The following is a 24,446-nucleotide window of genomic DNA, read 5'->3' on the forward strand; positions in this document are numbered from 1 at the left end:
AAAAAATGCCATGGTTGCTGTTAAGATTCGACAACTTTCCAGTGAACAGAAAGAGAAAGGAGCAGAGGTTTGCTGTGAAGCCTTATTTTTGATGAACAAAAGAAAAACATATATGAGTTTTGATGGATCGGGTTAGGGTTCGGTGAACAAGAAAAAGTAGATGGATTAAGAGGGGGAAAAGAAGATACGGTTTAATGGGTTTAGGGATGGATCGCTACTGGATCCATACAAATCAGCTAATAGGCACGTTAAATGGGTCATAGGCCATTCGCTAATAGGTTAACGGATTCAATTATGGTTACGGTTATGATATAGAATCCAATTAGGGTTAGCTATCCGATTAGGGTTAGGGTTAGGCTAAGGGGCTGATTCAGGTTGGGACTAGGTTTAAGTTAGGTTCTGCTGGGGGTTAGGGTTAGGGTTAGGGGTTGAGGCTCGGGTTAGCATTAGGGTTAGGGTTAGGGTTAGGGTAGGGATGCAAAGAAGGTTGGATTGGAGAAGAGAATCCCAAAAAAAATGGAAATATACGATCGAAAAGAGGAAATGAAGAATATGGTTTGAATCAGAACAAAAAGAAAAAAATAAAAAATAATAATAATAAGTGCGAGATTACGGTCAGGGTAGGGTTGTAGAGAAAATTGGATCGGAGAAGAGAACAGAAAAAAACAAAAATGGACGGTGGAGAAGACAAAGAGAGGAATAGGATTTGGGTTTGGAATGAAAAGAAAAAAATAGAAAAAAAATAATAAGCAATAGAATTCGAAGATGGTTAGAAATAATAGATCTTAGAAATGAGGTTTACCTTGGTTCGTTCGGAGATGAGAATGCTGGCATGGGTCAGAGAAAGGTGCAAAGCATCTTCGCCACTCGCCTTAGGGTCTTTGGGGACATCGTCTCAACTGCTCATCTTCGAAGATGAAAGGCAAAAAGGAATAAAATCTAAAATCGACGTCGGAATCAAAAAAATACAAGACCGCCTGTGTCGCTCTCTCTTTCATCCTCTCGATCATGAAATGGCCACTGATAGAGAAAATCCGATGAAGAAAGGCGACAGCGGTGGTCAGGTGAAAGCAGAGGAGTAGAAGAGGATTTGGAAGTAGCGACAATGGTGGGTAGGTGAGGAAGGATTAGGATTAAAAGAAAAATAAATAGATGCATAATAATTCTATGAGTTTATGGTGCATAGAAAGAAAAAAAATTAAATATATGAGGGCATCCTCATAAAAATTGTATAGAAAAGCTATTTTTAAATTAATAGAGTGCATAAAAATTTTATGAGGGTGGCAACACAAAATTTTTTTTAGATATGTCATGCAGATGGTCCTATAATTTTTCTATAAATGAACTAACTATATTTCTGAATTTTTTTTTCTTTAAATTTTTTTATTCAATTTTTAAAAAATAATGTATACAATTTGATTTCTTGCATTTCTATAACTGAATCGGCATAGTTCTTTTTTTCTATTTAAACGAATTTCTCCATTTTTATATTTTTGTTGTTTAATTTCTCGCATGGGGCATAAAAATTTTATTTCTTTCATTTAAAATTTTTTTCTAATGAACATCAATTTGTAATTAAAATTGTGGATCAATCATTTCTTAACCCTCTCTTTTATGAAGATTCTTTTATGAAAAGATATTTCTTAAATTAACTAATCATGGTGCTTATGGAGTAAAGAAACTATAACTCTTCTATTTATTATTTAATCTTCAATTCTTCCAACTATGTATTTGGATTAGGGAACATCAATTAAAAAGATATTTTTCAATTCTTTGATAAATATTTATAATTTATGAATATTTTTATAATTCAAGCACACAATCATTATTTTATGTAATATTTTTTAACAAATATTTTGAAGGTATCAAAAATTGAGAATTTTTTTACTCTGCCTTCCATTTATTAAGCCTTGTAGCATAGTGCGGATTCCATGCTAGTGTTTCATAAACCCTTAACTTTTCATGAACCATGTACCCATTAACGTATGAACTAGCTTTTGAATAAATGAGGTGGGGAGGAGTAAGGGTATCAATTAGCCGGGCCAGGCCAGTCCAAAGTGGTTTGAAGTCCCATATAAGGAAATAGACCTTGTCCTAAAGTTGTATTTGGTGCATTGCCAGATAATCTTGGAAGGTAATCTAGATTGCCTTCAAGATAGATTGTCACTATTAAATTATCAATAATATTGATTACAGTATTTGGTACATATAAGTAATGTTATAATAAAATTATTAAAAATCTTGATTGACATATTTGGTATGACAATCAGATTATCGATAATATAAAATCAAAATTTTAAAATACCTCTTTAACTTATAATAATAATAATAATATTATTATTATTATATATAATAATATTTATATAATTATTATATTATGATATTATAATAAACTATTATAATATAATATATTATTTTAATCATATAATAATATATTATATTATATTATATATTATCTTATTAATAAAAGATATTATTATAATATATTATAATGTTAATATATTACAATATATAATAATATAATAATATAATAATATATTTTTATACAAAATAATATTTATATAATATATATTACAATAATTTATATAATATATAATATTACATGATAATATAATAAATTAATATAATATAATATACTATGTTATTATATATAATAAGATTATATTATATACTATATTATATTAATATAATATAACATATATTATTATAATATATTATAATAATAATATAATAATATATAGTAATATTATAATATAATATAATTTATTGTTATATATAATAAGATTTGTATAATATATATTAAATATATTATCATATACTATATTATTGTAATATAATATAGTAACTATAAAAGTATAATAATAATATAATAATAGCATATTATATTATAATATATTATTTCATATTATTATATATATTAAGGGGAGGGTGAGAGCCATTGAGGGAGGGGGGTGGAGGGATGGATTTTATGTGATTTTTTTTTAGAGATAATTTTGTCTAAAATTTTTTTTGCAACATTGCCAAATAAGTGATAAACTGAATTGTCATATCTCCTCAAAGCAATCTAGATTACCTCTTGAGAGGTAATCTGGATTGTCAAAGCAATCTGAATAAATTGTCAGCTACCAAATGCAACTTAAATTTTAAGCAAGCCCTCTACGTGAGAAGCCTGAAACTATGGAAGCTCTTTTATTATTTTCAAATCTTTGTTGCTGTTATTTTTTGTTCTGATTTTTCTTTTTTGGTAGAAGGGGCGCCCTAAGCAATGAGCATGTAATGCAAGGTACCCCTCTGCCATGTACTCCGACTTCTCTAAATCTTAATGAATGGGCCTCAAATTAAGCCAGCATAGAATTAAAATACTTATATTGGGATAAGGCTGAAGGCTAAAAGCCTATGCTTAAACTCGAGCTCTCAACTTGGACTCATGCTCGATTTATTCCATTGGCATCCCTCACACCTATGAAGGAGCCACTAACTTAATAAGCCCGAGATGATAGGAATCTTACCCCTTCAGACTATACTTCCAAGTATTATGGCAACAATGGACAATACTAAAGACGTTTAATTAGAAGGAGACTTTCTTACTACCATTTTTTGAATCTCTAATTTATAAATTTCAAACTCTTTTCACTATGAATAAAATTGGAGTGCTTTAAAATCTATATAATAGATAATTCAATAAAAAATAAAAATGTCAATTTTTTTTTGTGCAAAAAATACAATCCAGATCCACAGATTCATAGAGTATAATCAGGACCATTGAGGGGAGGGATCTCGTCAGAGGTTCCAAAATTGTTGGTTTTTGTGGTTGGTAATCCTCTTTTTGTTTTTGGTTTTCCCTCCTTGCAAGGGAAAAATAACACTCAAACGAGCATCTAATGCCTTTTTTTTTTTTTTTTTTTTTTTTTTTTTTTTTTTTTTTTTTTTTTTTTTTTTTTTTTTGTGCAAGGAAAAAGAACACTTAAACAAGCAATCTAATGCCCTTATATTTTTTTATATTTTTGTATTTTTTTTTCACATAAAAAGGAAACACTTCCCTCCCATTCGTCCCCACTTCCCCCATCCCCCCCCCTCCCCCCCCCCCCCCCTCCCATTCCCATCTTCCAAAACCCTAGCCCCAGCTTCCATCGAAATCCCGACCTCAATCCAATGCTTACCCTGTTCTGCGAATTTTCGCAGTAGATAGAACACGAATCCACCCCCTGCGCTTCGGAGTAGAAGCGATGTCAGTCGCCACTGCCGCTATCTCGGCTCAAAATTCATCAACAGTTCCTCATCCGGACCGGCTTTACCCCCTGCCCATTCGGAGGAATCCCGTAAAAATCCTTCCTTTCTCCAATTTTTCCCCTTCTCCAGCTCTTTTGTCGCAGGCGAGGTGGTTTGTGTTCACCCAGAGGAGAGCCGTCCCCTGCTGGAAGGCGTCTCGGTGGCAAACTGGTGTCTGGTTATCAGGTCATAGGAAAGCCCTAACTTAATTTTTCTTCATAAAGAAGCAGCAGAGAAAAAGGCTCAAAAATTTATCTTTTTAGGTGAGAGCGTTGATGAGAGTCCACAGAGAGATGTGCCGGGCCAGTTGAGCTTGAATAAACTCCTTTCAGTTGCTGAAGTGCTCTGCATTGTCCCGCCTGCCATCTATTCGATCGGTTGTCTCGTTGGTTCGGTGCTCCCAGGAGTGGCCAAACCATTTCAGGTGTCATTGGGGAACAGGTTTTTTGTCTGTCAGTATTTTCTCTTGGTTAGTGCCTTGGTGATTGGAAGTTTGATACGCTGGAGACAGTGGCAGAGGCTGTATAGGGTGAATGAGAATGGGGTGAATGCTGATTTGGTGCGAAGAGTCGAGAAGGTGGAGCAGGACCTACAGAGCTCAGTGACGATGGTTCGGGTGCTCTCAAGGCAGCTTGAGAAGCTTGGGATTAGGTTAAGAGTCACAAGGAAGGCCTTGAAGGAGCCAATTAATGAAGTAATTTTTTTTCTGTCCACTAAATTGTATGTGGATATATTTGGTCTTCAAATGCAGGTGTTTCATTGCTCTTGCTTTTTGTGGGATAAATCTGTCACACTTTTCAGTGCCAAACATCCTACCACTTCTTCCTTCTGTTCTAAATAGAACTCCTCACCTGACAGTTGTCGGGCTAATGAATTCTTTATACTCTTATCTTAGCTCTGCTGATTACATAGATGCTTATCCTGCAAAGAAATTCTTCCTAATTCTAGTTTAGCATTTAGCCTTATCCTTTTCTCATCATCTAACAAGATATCATCTAGAAACTGCATATACCATGGTACCTACTGTGGGTCAGCGGTGAGTTCAATTGTGATGGGTGAAGACATGCAGGCCAAAGCTGACTGTTGGTGTAGGCCTGTAGTGATTGGAAAGTCTCTTTTCACCACTATCACTTATAATTCCTCATAACTCCTTTATGCATGTTCCAGTTATTTAAACCAGTGTTTTCTGTCTTGATAAACCCTGTATTGGTAGCTTATCAGCACAGACAGTTTGGTATGATAGACCATTGTATCAACCCATGATACATGACTGGAGGTGAGACAGTAAATGTACAGTCTTTCCTGGTCTTTAAAATTAATAGATCTCAATACAGGTAATAAAACATTATTGACGTTCCTAATTGGAAATTTGGAATCCTGTAAAATGATAAGGATGACGTTCTCAATGGTGATATAGTATTTGAATTAAAATGGATTGCAACATTGATTTGAGATTATGGCATCCTGTGCTTTACAGTATCAATGTTTTCACTTCCTGTTTCTTTTCGTTTGAAAGAATTATCTCTGCTAGCTAATGGTGCCAAATCATAATTCTGTAGGTGTCTGAAAATGTATATTGTCCTTGCAGCTCCTTGCATACAAGCCGATTGTATCTTTAACGCTTTGTTATACATTATGCTTGTGATCCTTTGATCACTTTTTTTGTTTTCACCTAATTAGAACATCAACATATGTGAATGACCACTGAATGCACTAACTCTTGGTTTCCCTATATCAATCTTCTCAGGAATTAAATTATACATGTTTTCTAATCTACATTTGCATTCTTCTTTTTTGCATTCTTCTTTTCGTACTAATTAGTTGGACATCTGTGCCTAGGGAAGAAGATTAGAAGTTGTTGTCTCCTCATTCTAGCAGACTTCCATTGTATGATTTTGTCTTTGTTTTACTAGCAAATGTGTGGCTTTATGGAGGTCATGGGTTCCGTAGGGCATTGTGTATATCTATATATTTTGATGGGAACATATGTGGCATAAAAGTGTTATGCCTATTGAATTGCATACCTTGATAGCATTTGTCCTTATAATAGTTACATGGTATGGCAACATGCATTTTATTACTTTAGGCTGTAATGGTGCTGCTTTAGGAGAAAAATCTCAGAACTGGATTACTACTATAATTAGATAAGATCTTCATTCAGGTTTAGAGGACTATTATGCAGTTATGGTCCTGGCAATGGCCCTGGGAGGGGTGGACTGGGATAGAGCTAAGCTTTGGCATTTTTTGCACAAAGTGGCTGCCCCACGACTTGAACCCAGGCCATTGGCCTTTGTCAGCCCTAGCCTTTTACCATTGCACCAAGCAATGGTCCTAAATTATTCAAGTTTAATTTCTTCAAATTTTATTTACTGTCTATATTTAAGAGGGCAAAAATAAGTAATTGTAGTTACAAATTATTGATTTAAAATTGATCATGGTGGTTGTTGTGGTAGCAGTACCTAGGGGGATCAGCAATGTAAAGGTGGAAGCATATGAAAGTTAATAAAGTGGGAGTGAGCTTTTGTAGAGGATACAACACCTAGCTTAGTGGCGTTTTGCATCCTAAAATGTCCAAAATCTGATATGTAGATGCTTTTGCCAACCAATAACAAAAAAGAAAATGATGAAATCATGGACTGTCAGATACTTGTTTTGCTTTTGCCTCGTGCACAAAGGACCCATTATACCCGAGTTTCATCACCATTTTCATGTAGGTCTTCTCCCATTTAATATGGAATGTGTTATGGAGCAAAACTCCACGTCAAGAAGGCTTTGTGGAATGGTGAAGCAAAATTTCTATTGGCGGTTAACTTGGCATTTGCTCTCTAGAAATTGATGCTGAGTTTCTAGCGAAGGCAACTTTAGGCAAAAGAGTGGCCTTCCATGAAATCTATACTTTAATGATCGTAGTTTAAGCTTATGCAACCAAGGGGCAAAGCAGCAAACCTTCAACATTACACTGCACTTGGAAAGAATCTGGATGCAAGGGGAGGATAATAAATTTTGATTTTGGGAACTACAATCATCTCTAAGGCACAGATAAAACCTGAACTTCAATACCTCTATGTTCTTCATTAACTCTACCATGCTATGTTCTGCAAATTCTAATATCATTTGGCATCATTATTTTTTTATCACAAAATTTTTTTCAGAAGCATAAACAAAGTAGCAAGTGGTCATTGAAGGAATGCTGTGGATCCTGCATTCTTGCTGTAAACATTAGACTTCTATGATATTAAATGTGAGAAGTCTTTTTTATTCTCACAGTTGAAGTATAATTGATGCATGCAGACTGCTGCTTTGGCACAGAAGAACTCTGAGGCTACCCGAGCACTTGCATTGCAAGAAGACATTCTTGAAAGGGAGCTTGGTGAAATCCAGAAGGTCTTGTTGGCAATGCAGGTAAGTCTTCCCTGAGCACATACCTTTCTTACAGGTACCTTTATCCCCCAAGTATTTTATGCATTCTTGAGTAATATAATTGTATCCTGCCAACTTACATCCCTCCTGTATCTTTATGTATTTTAAATGTCATGACATTTATCATTCAATTATTCTTATATTTTGGTGGTTTTATGGAAGATTTTCGGATATTGCTCCTTTATTTGGAAAAATTATCAAATAATTCTATGAGAAGGAACCTAGTGTTGGTGGGTCTATATTAAATTTTCAACTGAGTGAGTAATGTTCTTCCCAAGGTCCGGACACCAGTACTGGGAACTGTACTGGTATGTTCCCAGTTCAGTATCATACGATTGGCACAATATAGTATACATCCTATATTGAGATAGGTTCCCAATAAATTTTTCTTGCTCTCAACTATGGTGTTGCTTGAACCCAGGCAGTACAGGTTGGTGCTAGGTGGTTCTGCTCGGATTACACTGGTTTGGCTCATGTACTAGACCGAACATCAGTATTTGTACCAATGCTTTACTGGCATGGTACAGTATGGTCAGTATAAGGCAGTACAAGTTGGTAAGGAAGACCTTGGTTTTTCCATTTGTAAAATCTTCCTACTTATGATATCCTGTTAACAATGGTTGCCTGCTTTTAGTATCATCTAGGAAATCATTGGTAGTGCTACCACATGATTACAATGGCATAGTTCAGTTTCTATGTGATTCTATGCCTTCTGTTTTCAGGAATAACTCAACTAAACCTATAAGAAGGGCAATATTATCAATATAAATGATACTAAATGAAGGCTGTATTTGCTGGACTGGCGTATCCTTGTTAAATAATGGATTTATGGAGCTTCATGAATGTACATGCAATGAATGTATGAAGCTCATGTTTGAGTTTGAAGGCCAGGAAGATAGCATGTCATTTGTGGGAACATTTGAAAATGTTTGCAATGAAGAAGCAGCTTTGATAAGACAGAATGGGGAAGAAGGGTTCTTTATGCTGTCCCTAAATAATTTAAACTAGTCTTGATGGTTGGGGTTATAGTTAGCAAAAAGTCTTTGTGATTAATGGCAGATTACCTAAATAATTATCACATAATAAATCAGTTTTCAAGAGTCTGATTCTTTATCTGTAGTATTTTAATCCATCTGGAATATATCACTAGAAAAATCTTGGACCATATCTGCTCTACTAGATCTGACTTGTGCTACTTGTCACTATCTTTTATGTGGGTAAAGATTATTATATACATCCAATGACACATTATTTTTGCAAATATCCAGTAAAATGATCTTTTGTGGGTCTTATTGCTATCTTCAAATATGCAGCCTATGAACTTGTCTCTGCAGCTTAATTCAATTTTTTTTTTTTTTATTTGAACCTGTAGTATGTAAATTTACTATAATATTTAAGCTAGCTGGGATCAAAATCCACTCTAGAATATTAACTTGGAACTTCAGCTTGAATACCTTTCATCTTCTCTGCTTTGAGTTAACTTTTCTGCATGCTGATGACTGCTATATTTTTACATTCTTTCCCTTGACATTTTTCCACGTTGAGCAATTTCTGTAGGAACAACAACAAAAGCAGCTTGAGTTGATCCTTGCAATTGGGAAAACCGGGAGACTATTAGATAGTAAGCGGGGCTCTGTATCGGAGCAAGACGGCATCGGAACAAGAAATTCGGTTCCAGAGAAGGAAGAAGCAAAAGAGCTGGAATTTCAGGCATGCAGTTATGGAGGAAACAATGACAAAGCCTAGTTTAACTACTCAGCTTGTACCTTTTCCTCTCCAAAGACCTCAAGAAGCCATTTCTGTTTGATGTAACATTGAAAGCAGTGCATCGGTGTTGTTATAAAGAAATAAGGATGTAAACACGGTTCCAATTTGATCTAAATTGCAAGAATCATGACTGAAGATAGTATTTTGAGGGGAAAAAAAATGATGCTAAGAACATTGGAAGGCTCCAAGCTGGAATAAGCTATTCAAACAATATGCAATATTCACTCTTAACTTTTGCTACCTCTGAGCTGGAATGAGCATCCATGGAACGAGGTATCCAGATTACGATGTGGATGCATATGGCGAGCATAGTTACTAGTCTCAAGACTATCTGACCAATTTATTTTTGGTAAATCTCTCTTGGCAAGAGAACGAGGTGACTTTTCGGAGGATAAGATTGAGTTTTTGTTCTAAAATGGAATATTCTTGGCTTTGATTTTAACCAGCTCCATTCCCAAATCATCTAATACGGTGAGCTGCCATTATTCCTCATGATAAAAGCTTTTGGATCAGCTATTGCATGTTGTAAAACTGATACTCCAGTAATTTTTGGACAATCTATTGGCAGTCTTTTTGCATAATTCAGTTGTGGTGTTTTCTCAGAAAACATGGTTGTGTTTAAAAATACTTCCATCCCTTATTGATAATTTTTTTCAATTTTTTTTCAAGTTTGGGCAATTACTCAACAGGCCATGATCTAATCCTGTTCCCAGTATGAAGCTATGGAAGGCATGTATCTTTTTGTTTAGGAGAAATTTTTTGTGCACCACAGATAGTGTAAAAAATTTGATATGGAGTGTATCATTTTATGTGATTGATTGATGTAACCATCGTTTTGTAGTTTTATTTTTTTATTTAAAAATTTTATATGATAAAAATATTTTTATTTTTTAAAAAAAATTATTATATTTTGTGGCATATTATGATTTTTTATACGTAGGATATCAAGTTTAGAAAATTATGATATTTTATGATATATTATGACATTTTGTATCAAATTATAATATGGTTCAAGATATCATAATATAGAAAGAGTATTTTTGTTTAATTATTTTTGAACATATATTTAATGTCTGTAATTTTATTTTTCGTTTGAAAATTTTAGATGATAAAATTATTTTTATTTTTTAAGATATTATGATATCATATATTAAAATTATAATTTTATACACGTAGGATATCTGGATATATCATAATTTTTTTTAAAATAAAAATATTTTTATCATTCAAAATTTTTAAATAAAAAAATAAAATTATATTAAATATATATTAAAAAATAATAACATCAATTACATAAAATACTACGTTCCACGTTAGGTTTTCTATGCGGCCCGCGATGCAAAAAAAATTTCCCTTTGTTTAGACCATCACTACTATCTCCTGATAGAATTGTCTAGACTCCCCCCCCAGTATACATCGCTTTGCCAAAAACACAAAAACTAATCCTTTATTGTAAATCTGATAATGAAGTGAATTTTTTTTTTTTTTTGCAAATCCGCTGTTCGCCAGTCAATATGCCATGAAGCTTATATAAAAGGAAAAGAACAGAAGACTCTAGCATCGTGGCCTTCTTCGATCTCTCTCCGTCGGACGCCAATGGAAGCTCTGCGGAAGCTTGAGAGGGTTCAGAGGATGCTGTCGTTCATGGAGGCTCGAGGGCTCTCCTTCAACGATCAGTTCTCCGACCGCTTCCTCGCTCATTTCCTTCTCTTCCTGGTACTCCAAATCTCTCCTGTCATTCCTTTCTTTTTTTTTGTTTCCCTGCCCCACTTGTGCTTTTTTACTCCAACCATCGGTTGGGAACGCAAAACCCAGAAACCGAAACCTCGACTTGAATCGATACCGTGATCGTTGAAGTGCGAAATGATTAGGGCTTGATTTGGTTTATGCGATCATTTGCGAGGAATGATTGGAGAGGTTGAAATACCGAGTTCGTAGCATTAGATATGTGTTTTTCTAAACCTAATTCGTCAATTATGTCCGGTCATTCCAGTTTTCGTGGAGAAAATATAAGAAAAAGAAGAAACTTTTGAACAGTTAATCGCAAATCAAAATGTAGAAGGTTGAATCATGGTAAATTAATATATGTTTCTTCATGGATTTTCTTTTCTATACGAGCACTACTGAATAAGTTCGACCATTAACTGACCATTAACAGAAAATAATGTAGGAAGGGCAAGGTAAAGGATATGAATGTTTTGCTTGGGCTGTATTACCATATCAAACTCTGGCAGGCAAGTCTTGATGCAGTTTTCTTGCAATGTGCACATTTCTCGAGTTAAAACTAAAAGTGACCTCTTCCTGATTTGCACTTATTTTTCTATGATGTTTTGCTAAGCTTGAAGTCTTTGGTTTATAATCTGTCATAAGAAGTGTTTGTGTTTGACTCTATACCCAATCGAATTTTGTAAAATGAAATGATAGATCCATTTCTTCACTTAGTAATGGAAACAATGTAAGCCTACCATGTATTGGTCTTACGGAAGATGCAAATGAGGCACAAGCCGTGCTTCTTGTGTATGCCTCTTTATGTTATTGTGTGCCTGACTTAGATGGGCTCAGCCATAAGCCTCAGGGTGTTTCATAAGAGCTTGGTCTCAAGGAATGGCATTAGTTAAGCCAGCCATTAACCATACGAGAAAAAACTTTGGTAAAAAATTGTTAAGCAGTGGTTAAATTCAGGATGTTGCAAGAGTGTGCTTAATCTTGTGAGGACAGTGTGATTAAGTTAAATATCTTATACTTTGAGGCAGTTCAGTGATTCTTACAAAATTCTATGTCAGGCTTCAGCATACTGATTTAGGTCCGAGTTTTCTTGTTAAATGAATTTAAAAACTTAACCTCCTTTCTGAAACACAAATCAGAGAGATTTAGTTGATGCATGGATGTTAATACGTTGGACTTGGACCAAGGCTCTCGCAAGTCAGATTCAAAGAGCTGGGTTGCTCCAATTCTAGGCTATGATTTATGAGAGGCACCTCATATGCGAAGGTAAAAATGGCATGAGTGGTGTGCTGGGGGGAATACAAGCATAGCATTCGAATTAGAATTGGAGTCTCCAACTGCTTGATATAATGCACATAAAGGGTGATTTGCTGCATTAGCAACATCCCAACAATTGAGCGATTGAGGGATTAAACCTCTCCAACATTTTATACTTCTTGTTTCCTTCATTTCATTCTCTAACTTGGATAAAGGCCTTCATGTTATAACTTTTCCTCCATGTACCGTAGCCAATCTTCAAGCACCCATAAGGCTGCAGATGCATTTCCAGAAATGACTCGGGCTTAGGCCTGGACCTTGGAAAAACCACTATGGGTGGGCTTGCACCTAGAACATATTATTTGATTTGGGCTCGGGTTGGACATAAACTCACCCTATGTAAGTAACTGACTTGGAGCAGTCTGACTGAAGCCTGTAAAGTTAGTTGCTCTAAATCCATCTTCCTTTTCTTACTTCCTTGCATTCTTGTGACTCATCAAGTGCGTTTTAGTCTATGGATTGCACCCTTAATGAATCATTTTGGCCTTTAAAAACTTCTAACTAGTGAATAATGGAAATTTAAAGAAGTTATTTACTTAAAATTTACTTACCAATTATCGTTCTACATAGAGACAATCGGCACTAGGATTATCTTTCTTTTTTTTTCTCGATTTTCACTAATTTCACATTAATTGTACTATCAGTTCTGGAATTACCTTAATAAAAAGCATTGCGTCCTTAATAGAAGGCATGGCAACACAGGGAAGATCAAGCTAATGATATGTTAAGAGTTAAACTGTGCCTCATGTTCTTCGGCATGTTTTTGGGATGAAAATATTGTTAAAAATCTTCCCTCAAGAAGGATACTTTTTATTATTAAAAAGCAATTTCCAGGCAGACCTGGAAGTTATAGGATCACTTCATGCTTCTTGAAGAACTTGGCATGATATGTTTGCATTCTTGCTCTACAGTTGGTTTAAACTTTAAACTGAGACTTTAGCTTGCTTTTTTTTTTTTTTTTTTAATCCATCAATCATATGTAAATATATTTTGCCTAATTAGAAGTTGATTCCACAAAGGTGCAACCATGTGGTATGGTTAGCTTGGAGAAGAGGTGCGATCTGATATCTGAGCTTCTTCAGAAGGTAAATCAGTTTGCAGGTTGACTTTCTTGTTTTGTTACTATATCTATTAATGAGATTTATTCAGCTGATAAGTATGATGCCTTTGTTTAGCAGATCTCAGCTAAAATGCTGGAAGAAGCACTGTTCTTTGTCACTGGGGAAGGTAATTATATGTTAGAGAACAAACTCAACCATGAGGTGCACCTAAACCTGGTTGTTTTGTTCTATTATCACTGCTGCTACCAAGTGTTGATGGTTCATATGAGTAAGATAAAGTTGCCTGCCCTTGAAATCAAGGTTTTAAATCCTGTGGGATGGGGCTGTCTCGGTTTTCCAATGGAACGGACGTGCCGCCGTCCCGCCTCGTCTGACTTACATTCTTTGTCAATGACTAAAGAAGTCTTGATTCCCCAACTCTTGCTACTAATGTTCGGTTGACTAATAGAAAGGATGTGAGTCTTTACAAATGGTGATGATTTTCTACAAAGGAAGAACATGATTATTGACATTACGTTATCTAGACTTTGTGGGGTTGTTCACTCTAATGGTGTGCAGATGACCAATAATAGAAGACATGATCATTGACATTACATTATCTTAGACTTTGTGGGCTTGCTTTTAAAATGACAGTGGCTGACTGACATTCTTTGTCAATGACTAACGAAGTCTTGATTCTTCAACTCTTGCTGCTAATGTTCAATTGACTAATAGAAAGGATGTGAGTTTTTGCAAATGGTGATGATTAAATACAAAGGAAGAACATGATCATTGTTACATTATCTGGACTTTGTGGGGTTGTTCGCTCTAATAGCATGCAGATGACCAATAAAAGAAGACAGGTGCATTTTGGAAGGTTGTTGGTCAGTTGTTTCTTCTATTTGAGTTGTTTATTTCACTACTGCAACGTAGGTACATCCGATGGTTTATTTTACAGTGGCAGCTGCCTTGTTTTCTACTTGGAATTCACCTATTCTCTCATTCTGGATATATTGACAGATACAATGTCAAAATTTTTAAGAGTTTGGTGTCACTTCTTTGTTTTTGCTTGTTGCTTCCTACTGGTTTTAGTAGAAGATAGCAAACAAAATAGTGAATTATAACTGTATGAATTTAAAACTTCATTATTTATTATTTTACTTATGACTTTCTAAGATTTCCATTTGTTGGTGTTTCAGAGTGAACATTTTTTTTTGTTGGTTACAATTTAAAATTATAGTTCACATCATCTATTGAAGTGGTACTTGTTTCATTCCATAAGTTTCTCAAAGGAAGTCTGGTTGAAATGCAGATAGCCAGCAGATTTATGTTGAGCTTCCATCCCAGTCTTACCTTGAAAATGAAATAAAATTTCATCAATCAGAAGCTGAAGATATACCTATGATTGGACTTGATGCAATGCAACGAGCAAATTCTACCCTTGAAGATTTTGTAAGTAATTCATTATCCTTGAATTTGCATGCTCAAATACATTTGAAAATAATAACGGTAATCTTTCTATGCAACCTCTTTGGTTTGCTTGTGCAGATATTTTCAAGATTTCGTTTAGTTTCCAGATAAATATTGAATTCACACAAGCTTGACTTGGGAAAACTATCTCATTTATCTTAAGGATTTTATTTGCATATTCTCAGATATTATGAAGATTTTTGGTTGTTGAAAAATGCATATCAGAATTCCTTAGTCTTGACTGACACAATTTTCTCATTCCCCACAAAGTTTAGTTCCTTTTAACTTGATGCTTTTCTTTCTCATGTTGTTGGTGCCACCTGTGGTTGGCACTGCAGTAGCTAAACAAACAATGAAAACTCTTGTCTGCAACAACTGAATATAGGGAATGATTCATAGGTTAGATTGTGGTTGGAATATCTTATGTGATGATGAATAGTTCTTTAGCACAGGTAAGGAAAAGAAACAAATTAGTCTAGCATCTTCATGACTGTGTACGTGTTGCCTACAGAAAATCAAAACAAATGTAACTCTACTCTGGATGTTTCATAACATACTCTTGTCGTTTTTCCCTCAGATCGCTCTTATGCATAAATGTGTTCTAAAGCTCCATCAAATAGCTTGATTTTTCTTTTTGTCCCTTGTTATTGGTCATTGTTGATATGATGTTTGGTCTTTGTGGGAGCTAACATAAGAAATTAGGAGATCCAACAAAGGGAAAGTAGTGGATCATAAATTAACATCATAGGTCTTATAACACTCATAGCATGAAATATCTGTTACCATTTTCTGGTTTAAAACCCTAATCTAAAACCTAAGCCATCTAATCTCATTTCAATGTTATAGTTACAGCTGCTGTTACTGGAATTATAACCGCACAGAGTAGAAACAAGGTAATGATTTTGGTGCTAGTTTGAGTATTGGTGCACTTGTTTCATGAAAACTTTTGGTAGTCTTAATAATATGTATGATGTTGGGCGTGGCAATGCACTATTAAATTGGTGCTACTTTGCCATTTATATGGTGCTGAATAAATAATAATATGACAGCATATTATGTTGCTACTCAACATGGCATGTGGGCCCAAAAGTAATCTGCACTCAGAGCCACATTCCTGGGCAGCAGGCCCTCCAATCAGAAATTTTCATTGCAATATTGAAGGATAGCAATGGATAGCATTCTTGATGGCATTGGTACAATATTGTTATAAATTCTGACAGATGTTAGTAAATTGTCGTTCTTATTTTGCTCAAAAGATACTGACCAAGTGGGAACCAAAAATGGTTAGTTGCATTCTGTTACTTCACATTTTAGTCTATTATGTTGAATGTATGTTGTAGAATTTTGAAATCTAATGACTTGCTCGGCCTGTTTACTGAAATTGTTTTCAACTTTCAATATCATTTCTATTTTCTCCCTTATGTGAAAACATTGATAATGTCCAATCTTTTTGATAGACAATCATTCTAACAAGTAATTCATTCGTTTATCTTTTGAATGTTTGTATCCTTTCAGTAATTTTTCATGTAGTTAAATTTGTTGGTGACGAGAACATGCTATTCGCTTTAAATTTTCTGTTACTGATCCTAGAAACATTTTATAATTATTTCAGTCTACTGGATGTTTGGTCAAATAACAGTGCAGGTCTTATTTCATGTTTCATGAGATGGATGTAAACAAACCACAATCTATTTTTAAGTTCCTCCCTGTTCTTTCTTTTACAGAGAGCTACATCTATCAGGTACATTTAGATAATTTTTTTCATGATTTTTTCCCTCTCTGTATCTAGGACAAATTCATGTGCTAACTGATGACCTTTATTTTTCTTGCAACAGCTAGACACACTAAATGAAAAGGATTTGCGTTTGTCATCGCAGGATTTAATTTCTTCAGAAAGCAGATATGATAATTTGGGTTGTATATTGAAGGGAGTAAGCTTAAACACATTCAATCTATTATATTTTTGGATGAGAAATTTATGGCAGATATCCCCTCTACCCATTGTAACTCTTGAATCGACATGTAACTGGTGTTCAATATCACCTGGTGCAGGTTTCTGATCAAAGTGTGTCCAATGATCTTAATGAAGCTTCCAGACCTGATCCATTCGATCCTCTTGTCCATCTTCTTCAATGCCAAGGGCTACTGACAGAGCGGTCTGACATCTTGCCTTCTCAGTATTCATTTAACGTTTGATTAGAGGGAAATATCATTCTAACTCTTGCTTTTGCCTTATTTTTATCTAGAATAAGAACTGAACTCAGATCAGGTGCTGAATATTGGGCTCTTGAGAGGAAGCTTTGTCACTTGTTGATGAGAAAAAGGAAGGTGCCTCTGATATTCCCCTTGATTTCTATGCTTGTTCCCACAGTTGGCTCTGTTCTGCTTAGTAGCTAGATACTCTTAACCAAGAAAACATTCCTACTTTGGAAACTCTTTGGTCTGGCTACTGGCTTGAAGACTCAGGCCAAAAATTTTTAGTCTTGGGCTTCAGTCGTGGAGTGGCAGTTGGGCTTGCGTCTAAAGTGTTTGGCCCAATAATAAATTTGGGCTTGGCCTAAGACTGTTTTCAGATTTTGAGCCTTGATATTAATACTTTTTGATGAATTGCTATTGTCGGATCAGTAAGCTATAACACCTATCTTTTGAGAGTTCAAATGAATCTATGAAAAACCTCTATGGGCCTGTTGAGCAGGTTATGTATGCTGAATATTTTGAACAATAATAAAGTGGTATCTTTGTCCAGATTTGGCCTCCTATCCCTTTCTCTGGTGTTCTTCTTTCTTCTCTCTATTTCCTTTCCCTTTCTTTTCTGATTTAACATTTACTTTTAATTGTTGAATACATGAAAATATTTTCTTGTAATTTAATTTGCAATCTGATTTAAAATATCTCATATTTAATTTGTCAAAATCAGCTCTTGTAATCCTTGAAATTGCATAAAAATTTTTACAGTTTCCTGAAATTTAAGTTTGGGTCAGTATCAAGCTTTTTCTAAAAGCTTCAAAGCCTCTAGATCTAACTTTCTCATGCTAGTCCCCTTACCCATCATCTAAATCTGTAGGCAGACCTAAAAGCTTCCTTATTTTCTTTAATCTGCAAAAATGCTCTCTTTTTTCCCCATGTTTTCTGAAAACTAGAAAACAAGTATTAAAAGTGAGCAAAACATTAAATTCCCTAACCTGTTGGGTCAACCGATGCATATGGAGTCCATCCCCATGTGATTTTACATCACCTAGTCTCCTCTCTGTGCACATGCGAGCAGCATTTGGCAGATTTTTGTTTTATCCAGTCATTCTATTCATATTCTTTCTCATGACAATAAATTAGCCACATTCTTCCCAATAAAAGTCCTACATCCATAGGCACCCTCACTTCTTGCTCTTGTTTGCTACATCTTTATCATCTTGATTTACAAATCTCTGATGTGCATAGTAGTTGTCATTTATAACCATTTGTTGCTTACATAAAGAACTCCCTAGCTCTCTTTTTTTTCTCTTTGGGTATTGATTGGTTTGATTATTGGTGGTATTAAGGTTTGGATGAGCCACAATTTAGGCTAGTGGATTTAGCAGGGGTTGGTGAGTTAAGGAGGGAGATGTGAAGGATAAGAATGGAGAAAGGGCCGGCATGGAGATTTTGACTACAGAATGGGTTAGGATTTAGTGGCTGCTATAATGACACAATTTTAGGATTTAGTGGCAGCTATAATGACACAATGTATTTAGAATGGGCCTCTGGTTAGACATCATTTCGATTCCAAGTATCGACTATTTTAGGGTAGTTCATTATAAATGAGATTCTGGAATGGCCGAATATCAAGAATCAAGATACTTGTAATATTATATATTTGAAGTGCACTTTGTTCTGGTATTGATTTTGTCATCTATGCCACTGTCTATATTCTCGTTTCCCATTCCAAGAATTATATCAGTGAAATGATACATAACCCTATACATTTGAAATTGGTTTTCCCGTTTGTGCTTGTATTCTTCTCTTGTAAAGATTCAGCCTGACATTTAACTTTGGTTCAGATATTAATTGAAGATGTGATGAGAGCAATTCATCTCAAATCTTTTGATTATCGAGTATTGAATCTCTTGTTGTATCAGTTACGAGGTCAAGAGGTAAATGCTTCTCAGTCAGCTCAAGTTTGTTGTGGTTACTGTATGTGACTAGATTTTATTCCATGAATCAAGGTCTTGTATTTTGGTGTTACATGATTAATTTCTATACCTACCTGAAGCTTAGCGCATCATGCACAACAATATTACTGGTATTTCAGAACCTAGCAGTGTGTTTCTTTTTTTTTTTCTTTTTCCAGTCAGTAATTGAAGACCTTTCACTCTGCAATCAAAATGTGAGGAGTCTTGAAGGAAATATTAAATCTTGTTGTTCTTAGATTAAAGTGACATAGGGAATGGAAGTAGGTTTGGAAGCATGGATTTTTAGTGATACTTGTTTCTGTGGTTAGGACATCCAGAAACTTTGCTTGAGCTGCCCGAGTTAAAGGTCTGTCACTGTTGGAAAGCGTAGTGTTCCAAGGGCCCCATGGGAAACTGATATTTAGGAGGATAAATGAGTGTAAAAATGTGATGGAACTGCCTATTTGGTGTGAGGCTGGCGGAAAGTTTAAGAACGGTGAAGCACATAATTTAAGGCACACATTTTCCTTATGAATGGCATATTTCCGTCAACAGGTAGTTGACAATAGTTGCAGAAAGAACATGTAACCCTCTAGTCTGGGGTGGATAATTCCACCAACATTCTGGTAGGATGGTTTAAAATCACTTATTTGTTCATTTCTTGTGCATAATTAGATATGGATAGTGTGCTTCCATTTTTCGTCATATGAGCATTCAGTCGATGAAAGAAATGGAACCATTTTTCATCATTATTGAGTGGATTGGTTCACCATCTCCCACGATCCATTGTTTTGCTAATGGAGAGCAGGCATGGATGATGTTAGGAAATTTTATAGGTTTGAAACAATGAAGTCTTGTTCATTCCTTTGAGCAATATTTTTTATGCAAAAAATAGCCACTGCACGTTGCTATTCTTAAAACTTAGAAGGCACATGCTGTTTTACTGCAGATGCATGCTAATTGTTTCAAGTTTGTTCTGGCCATGATCACAAATATTTTGTAGGATATTGACTGTTGCATGGTCTATTAGGTGCATCTCTTAGCCTATTAGCTTGTTCATAGAACAAGGCATGCCCATGGCTCCAATTTGTGGATAATTCTTATGGAGGCCATGGTCATGTGCAATTGATAGGAAACACTTACCCTCTTTGCAGCCTCACATTACCGCCCAAATATGCATGGAACATCATGACATGAAGAGCATCGTAATTTCTTAAACTATCATTATCTTTATTTGAGCCTCGTGTTGAATTTTATGTATATTTCAACTCAGTGAATCCGTAGGTGCCATGTTTGGGATTTGTTAGAAATATTCAATACTGATATTTGGATTTGACAAAAGTTATTGTGCTTGCCAAAAATTTGATGGTGCAATAAACCCACCTGCTTTATATTGATGAGGTCCATCAAGGTCACTCTGATAATCAGCATGTGATTGTCAACATATTGTTTTATATGGATTAATGTGAACTGGCGATTTATTTTGTATCTTTAAAAGTCATCAGAATATTTACTGCGATGTATGTCTATTGGAAAAATATGTTGACAAGGTATAAAATTTGTATGCTGGCACACATTACCCTATGAGATCCGTTGTTGCCTTGGACCAATTAATAGCTATATCTCTCAATATAGTAATGTCATGGTAATTAACCTAATGTGCCATCACTTGATTTGCATGAGATGAAAGCATGAAAAAGAAGGTTGAGAAGATAGTAATCGTTTTTGAGGAAGTGACAGGATAGTAATCCTGCCAAAGCAACAATGCAGTGATAGAAGCATTTGCACTAGATTGGAGGACTTATTGGTGTATGGAATGCTTGGCAAAATGGATGGAAGAAAATCGATCATTATTTTGCCATAACCTAGTCAGACAACTAAAGATTTTTGCATGATATTCTCCACTTCTGCTAGTTATCAATCTCTAGCTAGAATAGAGTAAGAGTTCACCAAAAAGAATAAGATGATAAGTGCAGTTTGTCATCACACATACCAAAATTGTTCTCATGACTTTCTAGGAGATCTCTCCAAACATAGGAGACATTTATGAGCAGATAATGAATGAAATTTGTATTTGTCAACATGGGCCAAGTTATTTTGCAATAGTATTTGTTCTTTGTTAAGAACTTCCACCCTTCAGACTGTTCAAATGATGATTTTCTTAAACAGATTAGCTATTCATTTGTATAATGGGAAATTTGTCTTTTATGTTAATTAATTCCTCTACACACTTTAATATCTTCCTATTTGCCAAGTTGTTTTGAAGGTCAATGAGTTGCATATGGAATTCCTATCAGTATCAGAATTCCTGGTTGAGGTATCAGATGACTTGTAAGTGCATTCCTTTCTTTTTTTGGTGCAAGTAAATTCCTTTCTTTGATGTAACTGAGCATATCTACCATGTGACATAAATCTACTTCTAAATATTCATCCCTTGTTTGACACTATCAATGCCCCAGCTGTTGAGAGACCTAAATTAGTCTTGAATCATTTGAATACACCTGGTGGAAATGTTCAGAATGCAGTTTTATTTTATTGGTTAGTGCACTCACGTGTCTAGAATGTTGGAATGCATGCTTATGGCTGGAAATAAGATGGTGCTTGTGCATGTTTGGCATAAGACTAGTGGTTGAGTTTTCATACCCAAGGTGACTGCTGCCAATTGGCATTTTGACCACCTATGATCAAAGCTGGATAATACAAACCCTCACTTGACTGCTTGCTTTTCAACTTCAATTTGTGTATTATTTTTCTGGTAAGATATTGTTTTTCTGAGTGAGTGACGTGGTTTCATTTTTCTGTAGGTATGATTATGAGGTGTGCTTCTCTTCATAAGATTGCCTTTAAGTCACAACAACATTGAGAAGTGTCTTTATAACTTGGATTTTGTTTATGTTTGGATGTCATTTCACCTGTATATTGTAGGATGATGTTATAGAGAATAGCTTCAACATATTGCGAATGTTTGTCGGGATATATGGAGCTTCAGCAGCACCAAGAATGTTGGTGAGTTTACTTGAGGCGTATAAGATGTTAGAGCTTCTATACAATGTGCTACTGCCTCCAGATGAATAAACAGCATCTCTTAGAGAGCAAAATTTCGTAGTTTGGTTTAGACATTACCAATTGCAACTGATGTTGGTTTATCCATTGCATATGTTTGGCTGCGTCACGAAGTGAGTTTATACATCTTTAATCCTTAACCATTCATCCCCTGTTTTTCCAGGCGAAATGCATTACCGAGGCTGAAGAGAAGTATGAGCAATTATCAAAGTGTTTGGATCCCGAATTATCATTAAAATACTGGAGAAGATGTGAAGAAGCTACAATGGAAGGTGGATACTAATTCCCATCCTGTTTCAAATCATGCTATGAATAATCGTGATTTAGTACCTTCTACATTGCCAATTAATCCTCATCATCCTTTTGTTCTGTAGGAGGGGCAACTTCGGGTCATGCCTTTGGAACATGGAGTATACCTCCTATAATTGTGGATGAGGAATCCATCCGATTGCAAACTGTAAATAAGAAACCAACCGCACATACTAGTTGAATGGAAATAGGCAAACCAGAAGCATGAAACTTTATCTATTATTAGAAGGAATTTATTTTTAGAAGGAAATAGTATCACTGGCACGAGGCATATTGCAAATAATTTACTGTAGAACTGCAAGCAAATCAATTCAGGTTCAAAGGTATGCCATGATCCACACACAAACTGAATTCAGATCTGACCAATGTGTGTTTCATTTGCATAACCAAGTGGATCTGGTTCGCACGGGCCTAGAGTTCTTTAAAGGCATCGTGCAGTCGGTTAGAACAATTATTTTCAGTAAAAATATATTTAAACTTACACCATTAGACTGGATATTCTACTTGCCAACTTGAAAGAGGAATCTTCGATCTTTTTTTATTGGGGATGTTTAGTCAGGACATCATCTTCACAGGATTTTTTTAATATCACGCGTCGTAGTAGAAAGAAAAAAGAAACAAAACAGAAACACAATCAAATATGTAAATCAGTCAAAAAGTTCATCTTCATAAAGCATGCAAGCTTTATTATGAAAAAGAGAAAATTATTAGAGGAGATCGTATCTTCAATTTTTATACATCCAATCTCTCTTCACAAGAAGCTCTCTTTAGGAAGATTTTTTGAACTTTTGAAGTGGTCGCTGTTGACAGTTTGTGTGAAGTCTTTGCTCCTGTTCTCTGTCGACATCTCTTTAGAATATGTTACTATTCTGGGTCCTCGATCGAACACACCACATTGTGCTCTCCTTTGTTCGTTGCTGCAGATCTGAATTTGAGTTTTGATCGGATATGCACTCCGATTATCATCCGAACATGCCTCTGAACCGATTAAGATTGGCTTGTCCCTGGTCGTTCGATCGTGTTTTATTGCATGCTGTACGTCCGCTGATCTTTTTGGAACCTTCAATAATCGTTCAATCGCGATCGAAATCATCTGTCGCCATTCGATTGTGCATCAGTCCACAAGAACCCATCTTGGATCGTGAGAATCGCCTTCGAAATACGTTCGGTCCATGATGGATTGCAAGAGATCGGATGAAAAATGCTCGATTGGTCCACAGTAGTCCCCATGGACCGTCGGTCCACACATCGCATGTGGATCGAGTGAGGATCTGCGTGGGCCGCGCCCGCACGTCAAGCCACATGCTTGCGGCCAGCCAACGTGTTGCTGCGTGTGCTCGCTCTTTCGCAGCCTCCACCAGCTCGCCATCGACTTTCATCGCTTCGATCTTCGTGCAGCTTCTCTCGCACGTAATTTCACCGTCTGAATTTTGTTTAGACTGTTCTTGAGCTCGTTGGACTTCGTTCGTCATCTTGGATCTCGCTGTGAGCTCAGTGTGGATTGAATCTTGCGGCATCAAATCCTAATAATCTTCACCTCGACTCGACATTCGATCTCCTTCTAGCTCTTAGAGCTTCTAGATCTCCTCACCCCCATATCTTAGGACAATCGTCTACTGATCATGGATGGACAAACATGGGAGTCGAGCCAGGTCGTTTGATCCCATCTCCGTCGTATGCTGTGCTCCTCTTGATTTGAGACCTGTTCGGGATATCCTCCTACAGTAATAGGAATCTCATTCTGTGATATCACTTCTCACCTCCTGAGTCTCGCATCTCGTGCTCGATTCACCTTCACCTGGAGCTCCATCTCATTCGGGACTCCTTCTGGCTCTTGAAGCTCTACCTCTCATTAGACTCCCCGTTAGGTAGTAATATCCTCTCGTCCTTTTTTTCTTTCCAGAATAATCTTATCGTCGTA

General features: G+C 35.7%; 2 protein-coding genes across 4 annotated transcripts; both read left to right on the top strand.

Moving 5' to 3' along the window:
* The first annotated feature begins 4,087 nt into the window (after positions 1 to 4,087).
* LOC105058438 (uncharacterized) lies at positions 4,088 to 9,696 on the top strand. Of its 3 annotated transcripts, XM_073249476.1 has the most exons (5): positions 4,088 to 4,455; positions 4,533 to 4,693; positions 4,781 to 5,020; positions 7,561 to 7,671; positions 9,247 to 9,696. In XM_073249476.1, exons 1-5 carry the CDS (start codon positions 4,227 to 4,229, stop codon positions 9,433 to 9,435), a joined length of 930 nt encoding a protein of 309 aa, XP_073105577.1. In that variant the 5' UTR covers positions 4,088 to 4,226; the 3' UTR covers positions 9,436 to 9,696. The 3 variants fall into 3 exon arrangements, with proteins under 3 accessions (XP_073105577.1, XP_073105576.1, XP_010939682.1); XM_073249475.1 differs by having other exon boundaries at positions 4,533 to 5,020; XM_010941380.3 differs by having other exon boundaries at positions 4,533 to 4,963.
* Positions 9,697 to 9,787: 91 nt separating this feature from the next.
* On the top strand, positions 9,788 to 22,808 carry LOC105058437 (uncharacterized). Its single transcript, XM_010941379.4, has 15 exons — positions 9,788 to 9,927; positions 10,966 to 11,172; positions 13,518 to 13,583; positions 13,674 to 13,725; positions 14,851 to 14,990; positions 16,648 to 16,749; positions 16,844 to 16,939; positions 17,061 to 17,164; positions 17,255 to 17,336; positions 19,043 to 19,135; positions 21,420 to 21,484; positions 21,958 to 21,970; positions 22,079 to 22,159; positions 22,380 to 22,488; positions 22,591 to 22,808. The coding sequence occupies exons 2-15, from the start codon at positions 11,053 to 11,055 to the stop codon at positions 22,704 to 22,706; spliced, it is 1,239 nt and encodes a 412-aa protein (XP_010939681.1). The 5' UTR covers positions 9,788 to 9,927; positions 10,966 to 11,052; the 3' UTR covers positions 22,707 to 22,808.
* Positions 22,809 to 24,446: the final 1,638 nt, after the last annotated feature.

This window comes from Elaeis guineensis, chromosome 15, assembly GCF_000442705.2.
Source record: "Elaeis guineensis isolate ETL-2024a chromosome 15, EG11, whole genome shotgun sequence".
In the NCBI taxonomy this organism is placed as follows: domain Eukaryota; kingdom Viridiplantae; phylum Streptophyta; class Magnoliopsida; order Arecales; family Arecaceae; genus Elaeis; species Elaeis guineensis.